The 16,615-nt window shown below is 42.8% G+C and overlaps 1 protein-coding gene across 6 annotated transcripts in view; it reads left to right on the plus strand.

Moving 5' to 3' along the window:
* NFIA (nuclear factor I A) overlaps nucleotides 1–16,615 on the plus strand; it is a 249,501-nt gene that overhangs the window by 151,509 nt on the left and 81,377 nt on the right. For all 6 annotated transcript variants that reach the window (XM_062497286.1, XM_062497288.1, XM_062497282.1 and 3 more), the window contains exon 4: nucleotides 7,895–7,969. In XM_062497286.1, the coding sequence (XP_062353270.1) occupies nucleotides 7,895–7,969 (75 nt within the window). The remainder of the gene's footprint in view (nucleotides 1–7,894; nucleotides 7,970–16,615) is intronic.

The following is a 16,615-nucleotide window of genomic DNA, read 5'->3' on the forward strand; positions in this document are numbered from 1 at the left end:
GGCAGCTGATGGAGCGAGTCGTACAAACCCGCGCCTTCAGGCTGCAGCAGAAATAAGGTGCTGGCATCAAAAAATAGCCAGTGGATAGAACTGTGATAGTGGATAGAACAGTGATCCTTGCATCATTCTCTTTAGGAGGTTTCCCAGCTGTCTGGAGGGTCTCAAGGTTAATGCAACACCAAGCTTGTGATTGGGATGTTACTGTACAGAGGCCTTGGAGACGGAGATGGACAGGGATGGCAATATCCCCTTCTGGGTCTTCCCCTCCAGTGCCCATATTTGCCATGGGGTGGGTGTTAATGGGTGCCCAGGGAGCACCCTGCAGTGCCACATGCTGCCAGCTTTCCCTGGAAGCTCCACTTGGACATTGAGTCACTGGCAATATCACCACAGACCTTGGATATCTCAGCTGTCATTGCTCTTGTAACCAGGGTTGATATAAAAATATGAAGATAAATAACTCCTTCATATTATTATTTCTAGGGAGGCAGGCTTTTATTTTTATTACTCTTTTTATTGTTGGATGCTATATATATTCCAGAATTATTATCCCAAGAGAGATTTCATCTCATTTACTTTGAAATGCTTTTGAGGAGGCACGTTATTTTATAAGCTGCCAAATGAGTATGACCATTTATAATGATTTTTTTTCTTCTTTTCTTTAATACTTCATTTTTGGATGGAGGACCTGAAACAGAAATATGCTAATTTAAGACATCTGTTGTTTTTCAAGCTATAGGCCTCTATCGGTATTAATGCAGGGTTTTTTATCAAATTGAGTTTATGGTAGACAGGGAGATTCTAAATTCTTATCATTATATCAAAAAACTGTATTTAACTGATTTCTCACTCACACAAGTAATGAAAAGTACCCAGTGATGTTAGGGATAAGCAGAAATGAAAACCTGCACCAGACGTCTTAGGAATGGTTTCCATTACACAAGGTCTTTAATGTGAATTGAAATGCTTTCAATGTTTCAAGAAGACCTTTGTCTTCAAGAGAAAGGAACTATCCCTGTACCATCACTTGGACAAAACCTGACATGATTGATTGCAATCTGTAATCGGTTCATTAACAGTAATAAGTTTCCATTAATTCCACTATCTCTGCACTTAAATATAAAATGAGTTTGAATCTCCTAAGAGCTGAGGCTGCAGTGGATCCATGCAGGATGAGGCTATTGGTGGCACACCTGATGCCATGTTTGCTGTGGTCCATGTTTTTTAATTTGCAGCCCAGGCTCTGAAACTCAATAGGACAAATATCGGAAGCATAATTAGGTGTTTTTCTCATTAGAGATTCTAACGTGCCATGAGTAGGAAAGGTAACACACAGGGAGAGGTTACACATGTATTTGTGTTCTGATTCACCTCTGGAGCATCCCTGTTCAGGTGGGTTCCTTAGGGAAGAGTGGGAGTCCTTCCTCCAAGCCCCCCCTTAGCAGACATTGATTCCAATTGGCCACAAACCATATGGAAAAGGGGCTGAACTTGAGCTCTGGGTACCAATTAAAAAAAAAAAAACCAACAAAACAGTATCAGGCAGACAATTTCACTGACTGATGGATACAGACTTTTTAGCTAAAACCCAAAAAGGCAAATCATTTACCAGTGGTTTTGCATATTGTGAAGGGTTAACAAAACTTTCATTATCACAGTCTATTAAGCCAGGACCAGGAAACAATTTCTAATCAACACTCAGATCTGGGCAGGGATTGTGCAGTCTTTTGTAGGAGGCCTCAGATCTGTGTTCTCTATTCTCACATGCTCACTTCCAGCTGTTGTCATTGAAATCCCACATAATCTCCCCGGGTCAAAGGGCAGTCATCCATGACTGCCGCTGTTAGGAGGTTATGCTGATTTCTGTTGTCAAATATTGGCCCTTTTCTCTTTCAATCACTCCCATTCTACTTTTTTTAACAAGAAAGATCCAGCCTAGAATTGTATTACATGACTTTAAAGTCTTAAAAGTGTTCCCCTATTGTACTAACACGACATGCCCTGGACGGTCTAATCCATCCTGCTATGGACCACAGAGAAAGTTCTGGTGCTTCTTAAAACCTCAGCCAAAGGCAGGTAGCAAGTCAGGGAAAATAACAGCATCCGTGACACATGGTCCCACAGTTAATTTCATAAGAAAATGTGCAATTTGTCCAAGGTGAGCTATTGCTGTGGCATTAAAATTGTGTTGGAAATAACAAACCAAAATAGGAGTGGAGCATTTGTCAGGGAACGAGAGAGGTTTCTGCATCACTTTTAATGTATAATGTCTTGCTTAACTCTTCTATGAAATGCCCACGAATTAAAAATGTGGTCTGATTTACCATTAAATGTTTATCATTTACAAATTTGAGGAATGCATTTTGTGAAAAGCAATCAAAGAAAGGACACCATGGAAGCTCCGGTGATGGTATTTGGGGGCTGCTGGTAAATGCAGGTTTCATTGTTCCTACATGAAGTATCTCAGCCTGGTGTTGTCTGCCATCAGAATAGCACAGGCATTCCCTTGGACAGAATATTGTGGCTGGCATAGATGGTCTTTTCCATCTCAATTTTTATTTTTTTTCGATTCAGAGTCAGTTTTTTTATTTATACATCTTAGCCCCATGGATCTTGCTTTGTATTTCCAGCGGGGGATAGAGCTGAGCTATTTCTCAGCAGTGGCGAGGCTGCCTCAGCTGGGTCAGCCCAGCCTTGATAAACTCACCTTCCAATTAAGCAGAGTGTAAATGTTATGAAGGTCTTGACTGAAGCACACACGTTCAGTCCTTCCCCGTTTTGCTGGAGAATGCAGATTAGGAGTAGCTCCCTCACCCCCAATCCTCCTCAGCCAGAGCAGCCATGGAACAGCTAATCTTTTGGGAGTCCTCAGGGTGAGCCAGGTTCCCTCTGATAACATCCCCTCTCTCCAGGCCTGTGTGTGCTGTGTGATACAGACATTAATTTTCTCATCCCCATTATTGCTCGGCATTGTTTGTGAAACATGGGATTATCTAGATAGAGGATAAACCCAAAAGGAATCAAGTTGCACTTCGAGCAGAGAGGGCTTTTCTTTTAATCAGGCATTTGGTGAAGATAATAGGCTTGAGACCCTAATTGATTATTACTATTTTAAGGTTTTAAGATGGCTATGTATAGTGAGATGCTGAACATGAAAAAAGCTTTAGAAATTGGTTCAGTGCTAGTTTGGGGGACTTGTGTAATTTGAAAACACTGAAAGGAAATCAAAGTCTCCCAAAAAGCTGCTCTCTGAAGCTTAATACATTGTCACTCAGATTGTAGTGGAAGAAAAATAACTGAATTAGGGCTTCTTCATCTTCAAAGTAGTAACTCTCTCCCGGTTTTATTTAAGATTGACTTTCAGAAAACCAGCTGTATCTCTGTTTAGAAAATACCTTGTATATTTATGGTGCAATCTAACTATTTTATAGCAAAAATAATACTGTTGGATTACCCAAGGAAGCCTGCTAATTAAATAACAATAATACCTTGAGCACCTTGAAAACATCTTCAGATATTCAATTAAGGAACAACAACCCAATGAACTTTAACCTATGGACTATATTCAGTCTTTCTACATAAAAGTAATTGCATCAGTCATGATTTTCTCAAGCTACAACACAAGCTCTTGATTGGTAGCTCAACGTCTGAGACTTCTTTTTACTGCATTAATTGGGAAAGCAGACAATACTCTCCCTGTAAACTCCATTTTTAGGACGAAGGTTAGTTGCCTTTGTACACGTTTACTCATTGAAATAGGAATGTTTGCTTAATAATTCAAAACAAATAGCACTAGACAACAAGTCCTAATCCTGATTTCTCCTCTGCCAGTGTAAATTAGGAGAAAATGAGGTGAAACTCCATTTGATCAGTGTAGAAAGATTTGTTTAAAACTTCCTTGAGAGACATCAGAATTAGGCTCCAGCAACTGAAGCCTTTTCTTCTGGCTTCTTTGCTGGTATCCAAAAGAAGAATATGTAAATGGCACTAGGAATTTTATCCCCAGTTAAAGCAGACATCAAGTTATGGAAAGATGTTTTCCTTGTTGTACCTGATACAATAATGTTGTACTGTTGTGCACAATGATTTATTAGTTACTGTCCTGATCTTCCTTGTCCAATTTGGTCTTATTATCCTGAGTATTTTCCCACCTTAGAGGAAAGGTGATCATCTTTGTAGGCCAAAGTGAGATCTTAGGTGATGACCTGTCCTACCTGCCCCTCGACTTGACTGAAGGAATGACTGAACCATTTTTTTTTAATTCCTCCTGAAGGTTGTCAGCCCATCTTTGTTTGGCAGGGCAGTGAGCACGTGCTTTAGTCAGGCATGTGATAAAAATGAAGCACGTGCTCTGACAGCTTTGCTGAGTCAGCCTGCCCTGGCCAGCCACATGTTTTAATTTGTACCCAAAATTTCACTGAATGAACTCTGCAAGGTTCATTTTGAGCACCTGCTTTACTACAAAACTGTGACTGTTGCACAAAGCTGCAGACAGGACCTGTCATACACAGCAGTTTCAATGTCCCATCTCTTGGATATTGAGCAAAATTATCATAGTGCAAGTATTCCAGTAAAGTGCCCTATGAAATGTAACTCTTGGGAGCTTTCAGGATGTTTAATCCTCTTTCCAGTGCAGGAGTTTGTTAATGCTGACATCTACATATGTAATTGCTTGACTTTGCCTATTTTTCTTCTCATTCAGAATTAAGTGGATCAGCCAAATTGGTATACCTTTTTTGCATTTTGACCCATGTTAATAATGTTAGCTTCACATCTTTCGTCAATGCTGCTGTTTCCCAGTAATTCTTCTTTTACATTTAAGTTCTTTGTACTATTTCCCTTCTCTCACTGTTATCCCAGTTCAGGAAAAACAAGAGTCTTGGGCCTGGATTTTGCAGTCTGAGCTGTCCGGGCAAACCTGTAGAAATTCCATGGGGTTCTACTGAACTGCAAATTCACAGACCAACTCTACCTCAAAATACATTCATGATTCAGCTCTAAGCTAGGGGCATACCTTTTGTGAGTATCAAGATATTTTTAATGATTGGCAAGACCTGCCCCTGATTTCCTAATGTTTATAGGTAAATATCAAATTGGGGAGTTGTGAAATTCACCTTTCATTTGTGAAATGTTTATTTTTGGTATTGAAGGATGAAAAAATCTCACCATGCTCATTCCATGATGTTGTTTAATGATTACTATTATATGTACTCCCATAAGGAATGCTCCTGCAGGATTAAGTGGACATTTTAAGTGTACACAAGATAGGAATATTGAAGTCAGCATGCCCAAGATAACTTATTCATCTTTTCTCATGCCCTGAGAGTTAGAATGCATTTTAATGGGATTTTCATTTCTGGTTTCACCTGTGTGTGACAGGTTAAAGTAACGTGGTTTGCCTTGCCACAAGATCACATTTTTACTGGATAATTACAAAGGGCTCTGGGCTTTCCCTTTAATGAAACCCAGCCAAATATCCTACCGTGGCTATGATTCGAGGTGAGGTTTTCATTCCCTTCCATTTTTAAATTTCACCTTTAGTCTCCACGTAACAGGGACCTGCCTGGGAAACGCAGGTGGGAGTGGACAGCAGAGCAGAGCCAGTGTGGTGCTCTGCAGAAAGAAACAACACGTGGCAGATGTTCATGGCATTGCTGGATGCACTTCTGGAAGTTGCTCAGATGCTGCCATGATGAGCACAGTGTGAGAAGTTACATAGCATGGACTGCCTTCCCTCCAAAGGGCTCTGCGGAGTAGTAAGCGTCCTGGCCCAGATCCAGCAAGGCACTTAAGCATATGCTTAATTTTAGGCACATGAGTGGTTTCAGTGAAGACCTAAGAGAATTATTTTTAATTCACAGATCATTTAATTCAATAGGCAGGTCTGCTGCAGCATATGAAAAGTAGATCTTCATATTAAAAATACTTGGGAAATCGGCGATGAACAAACGTTGTGTATGGGCAGCAACTGTTTCTAAAAAGCAGAATGAGGTAGTCATCACCTTTATTGTGGGAAAATACAAAGCAGATCGGGCAAAAGCACTTAGCAGCTATCTGGGAGCTATTTCTACATTGAAAATAAGGAAAAATAAAAGCTTGTAAGAACATTTTTTTTTCATTTGAAGTAGAGAAAAATTTATTCTCTTGATGTAAATAAAAACCTTGTTTGCAGATTGAGGAATTTGTTTGTGTTGAATTTCAGCATCAATTTCAATATTTTATAGTACATTTATCTACAGCTGGAGCATGACAGATTTGTGTATATTTATATGTTTGTGTACATAATACATATGTATACACACATACACAAGGATGCCCAAAGATATACATATACACAGTTTGAAAACTCATCATTATTGCTGGAGTATAAAAACATGCCTGATGCAGAAACTTGTCTTGAGTCTGTTAGCTTAGAGAGTGTGTTCATCTGGCACCATGGGCTCCTAGCAGAAACAGGGAACTTCTTCTGTGTAAGAGCAGAATTCCATGAGATCTTGGCTGGAGGTGAATGGCTCACCTCCCTCCAGATCTGTCTCAAGTCTTTCCCTGACACACTACCTGACATTCCACCCTCTACAGACCTGTACAGAAGATGCATTATTTTTGCATCCCATTCCAAAGGTAGAAGAGGCAGTGGGATATTCTAGGTTTGTTTAAACAACCCCAGAAGAAAGCCAGGACTACAAATGTGCAGCTGCATTAGCCCTGTTGCTCTGGCCATTAGAGAAAGGTGCACAGGTATTCCCAGCATGAGCGTGGGGTGCAGGAGAATGTATGGGATGCAGGGAAATCATACTGAGCCTGACAAACAATTAACGATGGAGCAGATGGTGCCCCTGCAAAACATTCAATAATAAATGTGTGCGTGCGCCGAAATCAGTGACTCTAAGTAGGACAACCTAAAAAGGTATGCCACTTATCCTGTGGGCAAGCAGGACTTTACAGTTCTTTTAATAATCCCTTTATCCTGCGATTTCTCCTGTGACCCTGATTTCCAAAGCAGGAGGTCAGCCTGGCTGAGTGCAGCCCTCCCTCTAATTGAAGTCCAGCTCTGTCCTGCCTGAGCCGCCGGATCCCGGCCCGGGCTGCAGCCCGGGCTGCTCCTTTGTCACTGAGCATACCCGTGAAAATTAAATGAACATTTGGTGGTAGGCATGTTTGCAGAGAAGAAGGAAAATACTGTTATGTAAAGTGCCATCACGTTTTGATACTGAGTGTAGACGCATTCCTTGCACAAGGAGCGTGGATGCGTCCGCCCTGGTTCCTACAGACAGTCCACAAAGTTATTGCTTTTTCTTATGCAGAGATGTATTTTTCTCCTCAAAACCTAGTTTTAAATGTTAGAATTTTTTTTTTTTTAGCTGAAGAGGCCATAATTATTTTTTTAACCACATGCTCTTTTAAGATCCCCCCAGTGTAACCTTAGAAAAATGAAGAATACGTCTTTAAATCTTGTTTAGTTTGAATGAATGGGTAGATAATCCTGATCAGATGTTTCTTTAGAGAATAATGTATAAAACGATTATGGAACTTAGCTGTCCTGTCTGTTTCCTAGGTACAGTATTTTCATTTCAGTTGTGAAGTCATTAGGGGTCATCCAAGGTAACCGTTTATTAAAATAGTCCTCTCTTGTTTCAGATTTCCTGTTGAGATGCTTTAACATGTAAAAATCTCCCTGCTGATGTGTCATGTTAGCTTTCCTAACCTCTAGATAGAAACCACAAAGCAGCCTACATAGCTGTATGACTGGTTACCCACCTACATAAACAATAATTACTGCTAAGTGGGAAATTAGATGTCACATTTTAAGTGTAAATGAAAGTAAAGTATTTGAGAATACTGTCATTAAATGCTTAAAGCTAATCGCAGTTCTTTCACTCTGTTTGTTTTGTAGGACATTTGGGCTTCCAGGACAGTTTTGTCACATCAGGTGTTTTCAGTGTGACTGAGCTAGTAAGAGTCTCACAAAGTAAGTATCTTTTTGTGGCCAGTTTATGTGGTTTCTGCAATCCAAGGGTTTTTTTGTTTTTCTTTTTTTCCTTTATTATTATTATTATTGCTCGCTTTCTCAATTCAGAAACAGCATCTTGAAAATTAAGACTTTATTCTCCCCTCTTCTTGCCAGTGGACAGCATTTATGTGCCAGTTCTTTAAATGAGTGAAAATAAACCAGAAGAATTTTAAAGTGAGCTCACAAATAATTTGATTCTGCAAACTTGCATGTATAAGTTGATAAGCTCTGAAAATGGGCAGAATGCAGACAAATGCATACAGAAATCAGCTTCCCATGGATCCCTTGGAGGATCCAAGGGTTGTATTGGAACCAGACCTCTGGAAATTACCTGATCTATGCACATAAGTCTGGAAATTTTCTGATGCTGTTTTTTCACATTGTGTTCATCCGTGCCATGTATACATATCTGTGTGTGTGATTCTTGGGGCTGTTTCAGTGCAGGGCCAGGACTTGGACTTTGATGATCTATGTGGGTTCCTTCCAACTCAGGTATTCTCTGAATTTGGGGTTTGTACCCCTGCAAGTAGCTGAAGTCATTAATAATGCCAACAACTGTGCCAACTTCAGCCCTGATAATCTCACACATCCTGACTTCCCCAGGCCCATGTTTTCCATTAACTGTATGGAATTCTGTCTTCTGGAAGGATTTGGGTTTTGACCTTTAAAGAATGCTAATGCCCCCAGCGTGAGTGACACGCTGCAGCATGATCATTACAGGCTTGTCAATACTCACTAACAACTCTGAATTAAGAGCACCTGTCACCACCCTGTTCCATTGATCAAAGGTGCATTGATTGTGTTTTGCTATGACATAATCCAGATAGTCCAAGGAAAGAGTATGGGCAGGGTCTTGCAAAGACATTGCTGCTAAGCCAGACCAATCCGTTAGGGATCTAAAGAATTCTTCCCTGTGAGGATGGGCAGGTCCTGGCACAGAGAAGCTGTGGCTACCTCATCCCTGGAAGTGTCCAAAGCCAGGCTGGAGCAACCTGGAAGTGTTGTGGAAGGTGTTCCTGCCCATGGCAGGGTGGAACTGGGTGATCTTTAAGATTCCTTCCAACCCAAACCATGTTTTCTCCAGCTAGTATGGAGCCATGGGATAATATGCTATCACCAATCACCACTGCGCCAGGTGAAACCCTCAGCTCTGTGCACCTTTAAAAGCTTAGGGTGCAACCAATCTTTTAAAAAATGATAAAAATGGTTCTCCTCCTAGATAGCAGAAATATTTATTTGTGTGCTGGCTCTGGGCATATAATTTAAGTCATTCTGGGGCTAGAATCTAACTGGCACAAACCTAGTAGAAAATCTGTGATTTTGAATCAGAACGCAGAGTTTGTCAGAGGATTTTCCTGGTTTATTTCCTCTTTTGGAAAGACACTAGCTAGTAAATTGGCTTTACATTCAAAAAAAGGACAGCAAGAGAAGCATGGCAAGTGGGAGATACATGAGAGCTAAATGCCCTGGAGAGAAGCAGAGAGAAAGCTGTTGAACAAAACATTTCTCCTGATCTTCCTTCCCTGACAACTGGTGGGAATTTTGAGAGAAGGGCAAAGTTAAGAGGACTCAGAAGTCAAGAGGAGCTGCTGAGTGCTGAGCACATTTGGCAACCAGTTCACTTGCTGAAGTGCTTAAGCAGAGCCTTTGGCATCTGACTGGGCTGTGCAGGGAGCAGAGCCTTGCTGGTACCTGCAGCCAGGGTGGAAAAGCCCAGGCTGTCACCAGGATCTGAGCATCTCCGTGTTAATATCATTTCATTTCAGTGTGACAGCGTGAGGCTTTGAAGCCCCAAGGGTTCACCCTCCCCCTCTGCAAGGCATCCCACTTCCCCACAGTCTTATCTTGGCTGGAGGAGCCCTGCAGAGCAGAGCTGCCTCTGGACTCCATCAGCCGTGCTCCATGTGTGCACTTTTCCTAGGAAAGTGCCCCACTCCTGGCTGGAGCCTTCCCAGCCCCCCCCAGAGCTTGGCACTCACCCCCTGAGCATCGTGTTTCAAGCTTATTAATTTTCCCTGATATTTTATTGTAACTAAACTGAAACAGTGGGTATCAGAAATCCTAGCACTCAGCATGTTTTGCAAATTATGAGCTGTGCCTGAGGTGTTCCCTCTGCTTGCATTTGACGTGCACCACCTTCAAGAATGGGGCACCTGCACACAGGAAGAGAGTGGACTTTATTAGGAATAAGAAAGAAGGTGTTGGTGGGAAAAATATAAAGATTCAGCTTTTATCTGTTCCAGACTCGGGGGGTTTGCACTGTTTTTCATGGGCTCTTTAATAATCCTGGGAGGTCAAGACCTCAGTTTTATATCCTGTCTACAAGCCAGCACCTCTACCAAAAATAGTGTCCCCAAAGCATATCAGGATATCACTTCAGAACTGACTCAGAGGGAAGGGTGCCAGCAACTGATTTAGCTACACTGCTTTTGATAGCACCCTGGATTTTCCTTGGAGATGCCCCAGACATGTACTGACCAGCCTTAACCTTGTTTACTTTATGAGGTCTGAGAAGCTCACAGCCTGACATGGCCTGGCTACCCAGTAGGATATGTTTAGTGTCAAGTCTAGCAATATATTCCCAGAAAACTCAGTATTAATTCACATGCTCATATTCAAAGAATTATTTAACGTAACAGGGCAACAAGGTAATTGCTGCATATTTGCCTAAATTGGTAGGCAAGGTCTTTTAAAGTTCATATAACCCTCTCTGCATTGTCTGCATGTTCCTGTGCTCTGATTTGAGACCAGTCCTCTTTCCAAAAAGTTCATCTTTGTGTATGCCCACTGTTATTTTTTCTTGCTATGCTTGCTTTTGGTAATATAATGATAGAAATAAGTGATTTCCCCCAATTTTAACTGGCCTGCAGCAGCTGTTATCTAAAATTAATCTTACAAAATATTGTGGGTAGCAATTATGTTTATTTAGTAAAGTTCCCAGAGGTCCACATGACAAGGAGTCTCAAGTAAGAGGCAGTTGTCTCCGTCATGCAAATTTGGGGAATGAATTAATCAAGTGAAAGGTCAGCTGTTTCTGTTATCTATCTTGCCTATCAGTGCTGATCATCACACTTTCTGTGAGCTATTGAACATGTCTAGACCACGCTGGTAACTGAAACTTGCTTTCTTCAGTCCTATAGATGCAGATTTTCTTTCGAAATGCTGCCCAGCTGCTGAGTCTTGCAGAGCCTAGTAAAACAGAGAAAAGAGATCATAGATGTGCATCTGAAAAACAAAGACTCCTCTCCAGCCCGTCTGATGTGGGTGTTGCAGCTCATGCTGTCAGTTCTCCTCCATTATTAGCAGGCAGAGGGTGTGAGCTCCTCTCTAAGTGTTGTCTGTCACCCCAGATACTGGGGAGACCCTTCCAGATAACAGAGGCTTCATTCTTCCCTCTCTGGAGAGGTCTGTGCTGACAACAAAAGACTCAGAGGCAGAAGCATTGGGGATGGACAGGTTTGGGAACTGACAGCCAGCTGTTGGCCAAGTGAAACCTCTTCCTTTTTTCCCCTTGTTAGGAAAATATTCCTCTGGCTGTGGGCAGCTGTCTCAGGGCACTGGAGGAGACCCTCTGCAGAAGGTGCCAAGTGTCCCCTTCCCTTGGCTGGAAGGTCGTGGCAGGCTGGAGCACGGAGAAAGGAATGGGGATTACATTCCCCCCTTGGCTTTGAGTCTGCACCATGTGCAGGGAGAGCTGCTGGGAAGATCTCCTCCCTCAGAGGTCACTCAAGCAGCCAGATAAACTGCACTGCCCAGGATGTGAAGAAAGATTTAGGATTTATGAACGTTCGCTAGAGCCAAATCAAACATATTTGTTTGGTGGTGTGTTATTTGTCAAAATGACATCATTCTTCGTGCTGATAAACAAGGGAATTGTGACTGCACCCTGGCCTGAAAATGCCACACATTGGGTTCAACGTGTGCTGTGTGCAGCGAGGAGCAGTGGGGAGGACTCGTAATCCTTCTGATGAGCCTGTGGCACCACAAGCACACAAACTTGCTCACTGCTCCTGTGCACACACAGAAATGGCCCAGCTGACTATCCCTGAAGCGCTCAGACTAATTCCACGGGTGTGGGCAGGACGTTTTGGGAAGCTCAGGATGCAGCCACACTGATGCAGCAGGTGCCAGGCTTGGGGATGGAGCTTTGGGGATGCAGACAGGAGCTGAAGTGTCCTTGCCATGAGGACGAGGGCTGGGATGGAGAGGCACTGCCAGCACTACAGGCATGGAGCGTGGATGCCACTGAGGAAATGCAACCTTCTCGTGCCTCTTGTCCAGCTTTTCCCACGGGGAGAGTGAATCCCAGCACGTCCTGGGTGCCCTGGCTCTTGTGGAGGGGCTGGGCTGGGCAGTGGATGCCTTTTGGTAGCCCAGGAGAGGCTGTTCAGCTCCTCACAGAGCACGTGTGTGCAGCCAGGGTGTGATAAACCTGCTCTCCCCGAGCTGCAGCCTCTATGTTTTCTGCTATACTAAGCACTACACTAGTGAAGGCAGTTAAAGTCAGCAGCATGAAAATGAACATTTAAGAAGATACTCTATATTCCTTAGCAAAGCACTGCTATCCAAAACTCTCTGTGTGGGCTTGGGTATGAGAGGGAAAAAAAAAAAAGATTATAATAAAAAATAGACTGCAGGCATAGAGTGAACAGTTGCCGTGACCTTGCCTTTTGTATGCCATTACACAATTCAATGGCAGTCCACTCAAACCTTGCTCTCGATCAATATCCTATTAAAGCAGCACAAAAAGTCTCTATAAACTTAGTGGTTAGCTATGTTTATAAATGGAACTCAGCATAATTAGATGGTCAATAGCAGGCTGTACTTGTAATTTTAAAATGAACATCACACATTTCATATCTGTTGTATTCGGTGAAACCTCTTTGAATCTAATGATACAGTATGGAGCAAACAAAGGCCTTGCAAAAAAAAAAAAAAAAAACCCAAAAAAAAACCCAAAAAAACCCACCCATCTCCCCTTTCCTCACAGCAGCAGCAGCACAGTGTGTTTCCCTTTGTTTATGGAGTCACAACACAGGAAAAAGTTTATTAGTCAAATGTCATGTTTCTCCCATTTAACCTTAAACACATTATCACTTCACTGCAGTGCTACATGTGTAATGATCTTAGTCACATCCCAGCCCCTCGGTAAAAATAAATACATACAAATGGAGGGGATGGGAAAAAAGAGAGAGAGGCTAAATATGAACGTGGCTTAAAGAAAATACCATATTCCAAGGGAGACAAATGCCAGCCTAACTGGTTTTACTTAGTGGGTTTCCTATTCCGTAATTCAGTAATTTTTTTCAAAATAAATATTGCAATTGGGTTAAGTCAGAGGGCTTCTTCTTAATTTCTGCATTATTTTTCATGACATTTTGGGTGAGGAGTTGAGCTGGAGGGAGCAGCCTGAGAGCAGAGTGATGCTGCCCTGCATCCCAGGAGTAGAAAAGTGTCAGGCAGAGGCACCAACCTTCCTCTTTCTCCTCTGTTTGGGCAAACCAGCTCCTCCTGCCCCTCCAAGTGTGTCCCAGCTGCACAGGGAATTTTTGTGATGCCAGCAGCTGAAATGGGAGCTCCAGGCTGGGTCTGGGGCAAGAGGGATCCTTCCCTCTCAGCTCCTTCCAGCTCATAGTCCTGGGTCAGATGGCTTCTTGTTGAGATTCTTGCTTTGACTCACAGCTGCAGTTTCTGACATCCTTCCCCATTTGGGGGATGTTCCTGAGCTGTCAGAAGGTCGCTTTGCTTCAGAGCAATTCTTACAGGGGCAATGGTGTGTTTTAGGTGTCGTTGCCTGGAGTTTGTGAGGCTGCGGCTCCCACCACACTGCTCCATGTGGGGCTGGAGTGTGTTCCTGGGGCATAGGAACAGGGGTGGGGAGGTTACCTGCTGGATTTTCATATGCTGCAATGATAGGTTTGGTTTCGACTAAGTTTTTTAGTTTAGAGAGTTTTTTAAATTTAGACTGAGTTTTTTACTTAGACAAGAGTTTTGCCACATTTTGCACCACTTTGATGCCTTTGCATACTCTGCAGAGATTCTGCCTTTTCTGGGAGAATCACAGAATGGTTTGGGTTGAAATGGGACCTTAAAACCCATCTCATTCCAGCAGGGACACCTTCCACTATCCCAAGTTGCTCCAATCTGGCCTTGGAGACTTCCAGGGATGAGGCAGCCACAGCTCCATCATGTTGTTGTGATTTACAGTAGTAAATGTAATAACTGCAAGGAAAGGTACAAATAGGCTTTACTGGGAGACAGGCACTGTGAGAAAGGCAGGAGAAGGAATTTTGGAACAGCTCAGCCCTGTGCAACCTTTGCCACAGGACTTCTGGGGGCAGAGACCTTGAGCTGGTGGTGGCAGGGTGGTGGCTCCTGTGCAAGGACTACCACAGGGTCCAGGTACTGGCCCCCACAGCCCAGCCAGGCACTTTAACCTCTGCTGGAGTCTATTTAAGGTGAGTTTTGTTCTTTAACCCTCTGGTTTCAAACTGGCATGGTGACCAGCACATCATCCTTCGTGTTTGCTACCCAGGCAGCAACCTCTGTGGGATCAGCCCTTTCTGCTTTGCACTGAGTTTACACAGCATCAGCAATACTTTGTTCCTACCCTACCCTTGCTCTGGACACACATTCCTTTTTTCTATAGGGCCAGCTCAAGAAATATCCAGGATTTGGGGAAAGGGCAATAAACACGGCAGGGGGAAAGAAAGAAGGAAGGGACGCCCTAGCCACATACCAGTTTTTTTTCTTTATCTCCTTGGAATAAAACTGTTTCATAAATCTGGCAATGTCCAGAAAATACATTGTGCCTCAGAAAGAAACAGTGCTTTAATTTAGTGCTTCCCTTTTTATGTTCCTGTTTGGAGAATTGTGCGTTTAACCTGTAAGCTGGGCTTTGGGAGGCAGAGAGTGCAGAGGAATTGCTCAGGAAAGGGTTTGCAGAGCACAAATCTGTTTGGCAAGGAAGTTGCTGAAAACTGTGGAGTAGATGCTGCAGAGAGTACCTTTATGATTGATTTCCATTCAAGTCAGACTGACTGCAGTGTGGTCATTTTTCTAACCCATAACTGCACACACTGCAGCAGTCTGCTATCTGCAGGGTGTCTGAATTATAGCAGTCCATGTCCCTGTTACCTTTTACACAAATTACTTACACCGGTTTCTTTTTCCATGCAAATTCATCAGCTTTACAGCCTCTTGTAGCTGCTGTCAGGAAACTGTTGCAGAAAGCACAAATTGATAAAACAAGTTAATTTTACTGTGCTTAATTTTTCTTTCCCTCTGTTAACACACCCTCTCATATACCGAGTGTGCAGGAAGCATATGATAGTTAAGAGAAGATAACAAAGGATTTGAGTGTTCTTGTCATAAATTACTTCCCAACTTAATTCCTTTTAATGATCATTCCAGATTTTCTCAAGTTTTAATGGTGTTGTGCATTTTCCGTCCCTGGCTTTTAAAAGTCCGTGGATAGACAGGCTGTTCCCTTTCTGTCTCAATGACGTTCTTAAAAGATCCTTGCCAAACAACAACTAATTGTCTTGTGGGGATGATGAGGCAGCTGCAAAGCTACATTATTCCTCTGTCAAATCTGACATTGTGAGCTCCTTAAGACTTGGGGTGAAATACTGGCCCCGTTACAGTCAGTGGCAGCGCTCCCAGCCCAGACATGTTAGCTGGGTGATAGGAGCTATCCTGTCTTCATTTCCACACTCCTTCCCAGTTGGACTGAAAGATTTTTTCATGTTTGAAAATGGGCCAGATTCTCAGACCAAAGATTAAACTTGGCTCAGCATCCCTGTGTGGCACTGAGACTGCTTCGCCTTTGTGGCTGTGAATCAGGGCTCTCAGACAATACAGCCCAGGCCAAGCTGGTGCATTTCATTGTGCAGGACGTCCTTTTTTCAGATGCCTCTGAAATGTGAGAGAAAATCATGATCTGTAATTGTCAGCCCCTGAAGTTGTATTGTCCTGTAAATAGCACTGGAACAGCCACAGTGGACATGGTACCATTTGCTGTATTAGTGGCGTTTCAGCACGAAATCCATTCTCTGCTGACTCCAATGTTAAGCTGCTCTGCTCCATGTCTGCTTCCAGAAGAATACAGCGCATGGAGTTCATGGTTTGTGCCTGCAAATTTCAGGGGGTGTAAGAATCAGTGATGTTTAATGTGAAACCAGAGATCCAGGACAGGGAAATTGCAGGGACTCATATCCCTTGCAATAGAAATTCCAGTACTGGATAAGGTGATGAGGTGAAAGGTGGAAGTTCACTGCTGGATAAAACTTCTGGGGAGTCATATGTCTTTAGCTCTGATTTAGCTGGAGGAGAAGCCAGAGGAAAGCTCAGATGCTCTTAGGCAGAAAAGAACTCAAGTTTCTCATCTGCTTTTTTAACCTCTGTGCTTGTGGCTGTACATCACATGTACTCCAGAGGTTCTGAGGTGTGTGTTTCCTGCCTATGCTGCTTATAGATCCTGCCAAGCACTCTACAGAGATGATGGAGCCTATCTGTAACCATCCCAATAGAGACAACGGGTCCGAAAAGCAACAAGTTCCATTAAATGTTAAAATGACATTAATAGAAAAGCAGTGCTTAGGG

This window comes from Cinclus cinclus, chromosome 8 (assembly GCF_963662255.1).
Source record: "Cinclus cinclus chromosome 8, bCinCin1.1, whole genome shotgun sequence".
In the NCBI taxonomy this organism is placed as follows: Eukaryota; Metazoa; Chordata; class Aves; order Passeriformes; family Cinclidae; genus Cinclus; species Cinclus cinclus.